The 7,890-nt window shown below is 41.0% G+C and overlaps 1 protein-coding gene across 1 annotated transcript; it reads right to left on the bottom strand.

Annotated features, from left to right (window-relative positions):
* Positions 1-1,475: 1,475 nt before the first annotated feature.
* LOC125367587 (DNA cross-link repair 1A protein-like) lies at positions 1,476-5,437 on the bottom strand. The gene is given in 5 exon segments (XM_048368259.1): positions 1,476-1,637; positions 1,640-1,873; positions 1,876-2,604; positions 4,835-5,038; positions 5,377-5,437. Coding segments are annotated over 5 exon segments (1,278 nt in total). The 3' UTR covers positions 1,476-1,587.
* Between the last annotated feature and the right edge of the window lie 2,453 nt (positions 5,438-7,890).

Below are 7,890 nucleotides of genomic sequence, written 5' to 3'. Positions count from 1 at the left end.
AAGTGGCCTGGATGTGGGTACTTATCCTTCTTCTGTTTCATTAGCTGCTTAGCTAAAGCCAAGGATCTAAGGAGCAACCCAATAGACATTCAATCTGTGTAAAAAGAATATGCTAGCAAACACAGCTGTAAGAAAATTCCCTTTCAGCAGATGTATGAAAACGTGTTCCACATCACTAATCATTAGGGAATGCTGATTAAAAAAAAAAAAAAGCACAATCGCATTTACATGTGGAACCTAAAGGACACACACACACACACACACACACACACACACACACACACACACACACACACACACACACACCAAAAATCCCAAACTTAAATATATAGCTACAAACAGAATGTAGGAAGCTGGCCACTTGGGGTGGGAGAAGTTGGGAGAAATGGGATGATGGAGATCTAAGAGTGTCAGCTTTTTTTTTTGTACAAGTTTTGTATTCATTTTTATAATTTTAAAGATGCATAATTACTTACATACTTGGAAAAAATTATACTAAGTGAAGTGAGCCAGACCCAAAGAAACATGGACTCTATGGTCTCCCTCATAGGGAATAATTAGCACAGGTTTAGGCTAGTCACAGCAGAGGATCACAAGAGTCCAATAGCTATGCCCTTATGATCACATAAGGTGATGCTAAGTGGGGCTGGGGATATAGCCTAGTGGCAAGAGTGCCTGCCTCGGATACACGAGGCCCTAGGTTCGATTCCCCAGCACCACATATACAGAAAACGGCCAGAAGCGGCGCTGTGGCTCAAGTGGCGGAGTGCTAGCCTTGAGTGGGAAGAAGCCAGGGACAGTGCTCAGGCCCTGAGTCCAAGGCCCAGGACTGGCCAAAAAAAAAAAAAAAGATGATGCTAAGTGAAATCAACTCCATGTTATGGAAACTAGTGATATATCACTGTTGTAATTACTTTCAACTTGTGATGTGAGGCCGTAGCTTCTATTATTGATGATCCTCTTGTATCCCCTTCCTGTGGTTGTACCCGCACTATCACTGTATCTTATCTGAGTACATTGGAAATTGTATATACTGGTATCAGAACTAGGAAACTGAAAGGGAATACCAAAATCGAGAGACACAGGATAAAAAGACAAACGACTACAAAAGCAATACGTGCAATACTGTTTGGTGTAAACCAACTGGACAACTCTTGGGGGGAGAGGAAAAAGGGGAGGGGGGAATGAGGGAGGAGGTAACAAACAGTATAAGAAATGTACCCAATGCCTAACATATGAAACTGTAACTTCTCTGTACATCACTTTGACAATAAATAAGAAAAAAGATACATAATTACATACATATAATACTGCCCATCTAGGCTACTTATTATCCTAATTCTTTTTGGTCCACAAACCTGCCTTTGTTTCCCCAAATTAAGGTCTAATGCACAATAACTGTCTCCACGGGGAGAAGGATGGGAAACGAGGGCTCCTGGGGAGTCTTAATCTCAGTGGTTTTGAGGAACAGGTGACTCAAACACAAATGAGCAGGAGCGGATGAGTGCTCTTCCTGAGGTTTTCACATAAAGCATGTTCTGTGTCAGTGACAGCAGTAGCACCTAACCACTCCGGTGTCCTCGGTTGTCAGTAACCAGCTTCTAATTTCCACTCTGTAAAACATTTTTCCATTGTGCTCGGGGTCTCCATGTGCCCACATGCACAGTGGGGATGATTTTCTGGGGCCTCAGCCACTGGGCAAAACGCTGCATTTCTAGATAGCTGCTGTGTTCACTATAGGGAATTCCATCTATTGAAATGTTTCCTTTGGTCTGGGGAATAACATCTGCCATTCTAGTTAGTTTCTTGGAGTGTGCCCATCCTATAGGTCGAAAAGCCAGAATCTGATCATATTTCCCACCACATTTCTTTGTAAACCCTTAATATTAATTTGCATCAATGGGAGAAGGTGGACAGAAGAGGTGCACATGTCTGTAGTGATGACAGAATTAATTTCTGGTATGTTGAGTGACTTCAGTGTTCTGTACTTCTCTTGGGACATGCCCACTTTTGAGCCTAAAAAGTCAGCAATGGGTAGGAAAACTTTCTCTTTTCTGATGCAGTACGTGCCACAGACAACAAGAACACATGGGTTTACAGTTACAGCCTCAAAGGCACTGTTGATGGCAAACTGGATAACTTCCTGCTGAGATGGAAAGGTGTATTCTGGGCTGCAATCTGTGGTGTCTAGGTACAGCGTGTGTACTCGGTGGGCAGCAAGGAGAGAGCGCTCCATACTGGGATCCGCTCTGAAGTCTCCAGTGTGCAACACAACAGCACCCTTAGGAAGGCAAGGAAGGATCATGACCGCACCTGGACAGTGGTTCGCATCAAGCAAAACAACTTTGATGCTACATTCGGTATCCATTGGCAGTGGATGGATAGATTGTTCTTGCATGGGAAGCTTGTTCTTTAACAAATTGCCAGTTACCTCACGACAATAGATTGGATAAGTGAAGCTTTTAAACAGCCCAGCATAATGGTCAGAATGGAAATGTGTAAGGAAGTAGTAGGCTGTGCATCCTTCAATCAGACCATACTGAAAGGCATTAGCTGTGAAGCCAGTACCGGGTATTTTCTTATAGAATGGACACGCCCTTTCAACTTTTCATTACATCAAATCTAGAGATGCCATCCTAAATACTAGGCAAGTATACTAGAATTATAACAAACTGTTATACTGGAAACTTGTTAAGAACAGATTTTGTGTGTTCTTACCACACAAATGTACACATACATATGCATACACATATGGACACACAGGCATACACGAACACCTATACACATATATATATATTATGCATGCCAGTGTATGAATATATACAGAAGGATATGAATGCATACATGTGTATATGTGTAAGTGCATATGCACACATATTTGCAAACACATTCACACCTGTGCAATACACACACACAAAGGCAAATATATGAGATATGTTAATTTACTTGTCTTTAGTGGTAATTTTACTAAGTATATAAAATATTTTGTACACCTTAAATAAATAAGTACGTATAGTTAAAAATAAAAGCTAATACAGCAGCCTCCAGACCCCTCTTCAAGTAAGAATTCTACTTTACAACCCCTTTCTTTGTGTAGAAAAATGCCAACGGGTCCCTTTTTCCCACCCAGCCCGTCTCTCAAATTCTCAACAGCAAAGTGCTGTCCTCTTTCTTCTGAAGGAACACTGAAGTTCATTGTTAGCATGTGCAAGATCACGAGTGTGTGTAGCCTGGGTTTCAGAAGATAGCTCAAACACGGATGTGTGTAAGTTGCCCTAGGAGTCCTCTCTTGGGCAAAGCCTCTGACACAGAACAGGGGAAATGGCTAAGTAGAACCAATAACCCTTTGGGAGAGACTGGCATCTAAGGGTGGCTGAGTATGGAAGGCCAGGTCATTGTCACACCTCTGCTGGGAACCCACCATGACCACAGTCCCGCAGCGGTGGTAACGTCCTGCACCAATCTGCCATGGTCTCGCGGGGAAGGAGATTCTACCTGCGAGGATGCCTTCCCCACTTCTCAGAATTGAATCCTGATCTGGGGAGCGCTCAGAGTGTCCTCAGCTTCCACCGCGAGCGTGCAGCCCTGGGGAAAGCAGAATAAAACTTCACTTCTGACTCGGAAAACATCCCCAAGCCTTTAAGGTCATGAGTGCTCAATCTGTAATTTTTTTTCCATAAAGAAAATAGAACTTTTTTGAAAAAAAGCCATACAGCTTTCAGATTTGTTATTACCACTCAGAAAAAAACACCCGAAGATAATACATAGATACACCTTATTTCAAAATCATTCCTAAAATGAGTTCAGCTCTGATTATAAGTGGAGAATTTCACCAATTGAAAAAAATTGGATTTTACCTTTAAATATATTGTTATTTCCCTTTAGGTTCTGGTAGCAAAAGGTACAGAGCCAAAGAATCTGACATGGCTAATTAAAAAAAATAATTTTACTGTAAAAGTGATATAGAAAGGGGTTACAGTTACCTGAGTCCGGTAATGAGTACATTTCCTTTTGAACAGTGACACCCCTCCCTCATCCTCTCCCAGTTTTTCCCCTCCCCATTCCCCGCCCCCCAAGTTGTATAGTTCATTTCCAACATAGTATCTAGACATGGGTAATTTATTGCATGCTATAGGAAACAGCAAGAATACTTTTCCTAAAGAATCATTTTCCTTCTATCCCTTTCTGAAATCTGAGGAGCTGCCCACAACATTTGATTTCCCCCCAGTAATTTATTTCAAACCTTTCCTCCCCCCTCTGTAACTTCTGTCAGAGGATTCCTCTTTCCTTCCTTTGCCAATTAGATGCATGATTAAGGGAAAGCATTTAAATCTCATTATCCCTGTCTGGAAAATTAGGGATGTGACATAAGGAGGGTCCTAGTCCTGCATGGAAGTGGGTCAGAGTCATGAACGGGTCTTGGGAAACTTGGACATTAAGCTTCAGATAAGCCTGACATTGAGAATAACCTGCATGGGGCTCTGTTTCCACACCCCTAAGGAATGAAAAGCTGGTGGTGAGCAAGCAGATTCAGTGCTCACATTGTTACCACATGATCAGAGGCAAGAAATATGTATCTTTCAAGATCTAAATAAAATCGTTTGCAAAGTTACCATTGCATCCAACTTTTTTTTCCCCTCTTCTTGCTACTAAATTTATTTCAAAATTTCATATAGCATTAGAAGAAGGCTTAAGATTCTTGTGACTACTCCAAAGCTGCATTTTTTTTTTTCTTTTTGGTAACTTAAGTATTTCTAAGGCACTTTCCAGCTCATCATATGACCTGGAGCTTGTGGCAATTCTCAGCTCAGGAAGCCATTAAGCGCAAACTTACTTATCTGCTTTATCCAGGCCAGGCTGACTTCTCTCTGCAGTTCTCCTCCATCTGAAATCCTCTGCTGACATTTGACAGACTGAGAATCTCCTCGCCTCCCAGCTGGAGATGAATGACTCCATCTGGACTGGACCGTCTCATGAAGCCTGGACGTCTCTGTGTCTTTAAGGTATGGGGCAAAATATAACGAGAGTAGCATGTGGTCTGCATAGAAGTAAAAGCAGTGAACACAAAAATGGTAGTTTATGTTAATAATAACATCGGACATGGCTTGAAATCGTTTTACATGCTAAGCATTTCTGTTCATGATCTCACTAACTCTTAAAACAACCTCATGATCTGGGGACTATTAATCCAGATTGTGGAAGGGGAAACTGAGGCAAGGAGAGGGTTATGTTTATGAGCAAAGGTTTTTCTGTGTGTTTTTCTCAAAGCAGAAACTAAGGGAGCTGGGATTTAAATCTAGGTTGTTTGGCTTCCAGAATTTATGCTTCTCTCTGCTGTTCACAAATATTTACCTATATATTTGCAATTGCTGTTACCTGTGTCTCTTCCATTTTCTTCATGAGCGTCCCAGGAAAAGTAGGTTGTGTCTTCTTTCATTCTTTTATTCACAGCATTGCAGAGAGTTGTGACAAGAAATGCTTAGGAAACAATTCTGTTCAAATTGCATCAGTTTTAAGGAAGGCTGAATATGTTCAGAAACACATCAACTTCCCCAAGGAAGAGCCCGTGTCCTTTCAGAAGTCTTCTTGCTAGTATTACTTCTTGGGGAAAAGAAGTCGCAAGAAAACTGCAATGGAGCACATTCAGAATGTATTCTCGCCATTCACAGATATCATCCATACATAGAATTGATGTCCAAAAGGTTGAAGTTTTGTTCATGTTGTTCCTTTTTGTTACTTTCGGGTGAATTCTTGTTTGCTTCGATTGTTACTAAGGCTTTTGAATAAAGGAGATAGCGACAGCTCACTTAGAAGTTTTGTTAAGGGTTAGTAAAGATGTTAGTATGGCTTCTAGCAAGATCAAATCAGTATGTTATTATTGAGTTATTTTGGTAAATTAATTTCAATTTGTCCTCATAGTCTTGTGCCTGGTCTGTTTACTGTCATTTTAGGTAGCAGATTATCTGTCATCAACAGTGGCTTATGTCTTATTGTTTAATTCTGGGTTTTAGGAAGAAAGAACCAAGATGGGTAGTTATTAATAATCAATTTATACTATCTCTCAGAATCAAAATTATTCTTTAACAATACTTTCTATGCAACCAACTGGTCAACAAAAAACTCTTGATGATGAGACTATGATAGTTCTGCATAAGTGGTCATTTCAGGTACGTTAGGAATTACAGCTATTCTTATGAGCTCAGTCGGGAGTTGTATCATGCCAGTGAAATCACCGGGAAGGAAAATTTAAAATCAGGGTGCTCTATTGTACTTTGTTTCTTACTACTCCTTTGGGTCAGGAGGATGCTGACCCATTCTATTTCTTTCCACCCCTCTTCCCTCATTTAGAAAGCGCTGGCAATTTCTCTTTCTGGTTATTCCTTTTCAGCTTCCACCATTTGTAGAAGATGACTTTCTCCCTGTTTCTTAGAATGAAAGTACCAAAGGCTAGGAAGGAAGAGATGTGTGGAGGAACTCCCTGTGTTTTTTTTTCTCTCCCTTGCTATAGAGACTGGCTCTCTGATTCTCTGGCTTAGATGGTGCTGGGCAATCTTCAAGGTAGAGAGAGCAGTGCCTCCCTTGGGTGGTTGACCAGACAATTCACCTGGCCCTGAAACACGTGGGAAACATCACTTTAGCATCCACTGTATACATGCCCTGTTTTAGATAGGCATTTTTTCCCCTCTAGCTGTGAATGGCCTCCAGGTAAAAATGGAGTTTTTGTATCTGTGCGATGAGAGTTAACATAGTAGGCCTGAGACTGCTACCTTTACAAAATCGTGTTTACCAATTCTTTTCATTTCTATATGAATGAAGCGATGTCACAAAAATCATATTAAATGAAATGAGCCAGACCCAAAGAAACATAGGCTCCATGGTTTCCCTCATTTGTAATGATTAGTATGTGCCCAGGATAGTCCTATCAGAGGATCATAATAGCTCAATAGCTATGTACATATATGACCATATAAAATGATGCTAATTGAAATAAACTCCAAGTATTAAAACAAGAAATTTTAAAAGAATTTAATGTACTGTTTGCAATTCCCCCCCCCCCCTTTGTTCTTTTTTTTCCCTCTGGTTTATTCCTTGTGGTCACTGTTTCTGATTTTGGTACCCTTTGTTTTGTATATACGTTTATCTGATTTGGGGAAGGGAAGGGGAAATCACAGAAATGGTGGGACAAACTCGAACCAATGTAACGGTGAAACTCACTAGACAATATGTTGGAAATGAACTTTACAATGAGGGGGGAGTCAGAGTGGAGGAAGGGAAAGCAGGAGAAAACAAGGTGGGGTTAGGGTAACACTGTTTGAAAAGAAATGTACTCCTTTCCTTGCTTATGTAACTGTAACCTTCTATACAACACCTTCCCAATAAAAAAGAGTCATGCTACAAAGTTAGGAGTTGGCTGGTAGCTGGGTACTAGGGCCTTTGAGGGCCCTTCAGCAGTTTACTAACTGATCAGTGCCCTTCATTGTGCTTGGACTTTTGTGCAAATGACATTGTTCATGCAGGAACACCCGATTTTTCTCCTGGGAGTCTGGAATTGTTTGAAATGGGAGGGGAGAAGGTGCCTAGGTGACCGGTCTTGATTAAACAATGGTAGGCACTGAGTCTGCAATAAGGAGTTTACCTGGCTGAACAAGTTGCTATACTTTTGTGGTTAGGAAAAACGAGTTGTGTGTGATCTTGCATTGAAGGAGCATGAAGTCTGCATGCGATCCTTCAGACTGCCAGTGGCTCTCTCCCTGACAACATGCCTGTGTTTCTTTACTGCACTACTTCAGTAAATCTTAACTCTTAAGTATAAGCATGAGTGATCCAATGGATCCTTCTATTGAATGCCCAAATGTAGGTATGGTCTTGGGGTACTGACAATGCAATTTT

Source organism: Perognathus longimembris, chromosome 19, assembly GCF_023159225.1.
Source record: "Perognathus longimembris pacificus isolate PPM17 chromosome 19, ASM2315922v1, whole genome shotgun sequence".
NCBI lineage: Eukaryota > Metazoa > Chordata > Mammalia > Rodentia > Heteromyidae > Perognathus > Perognathus longimembris.
This window is presented reverse-complemented; position numbering and strand designations above follow the sequence as displayed.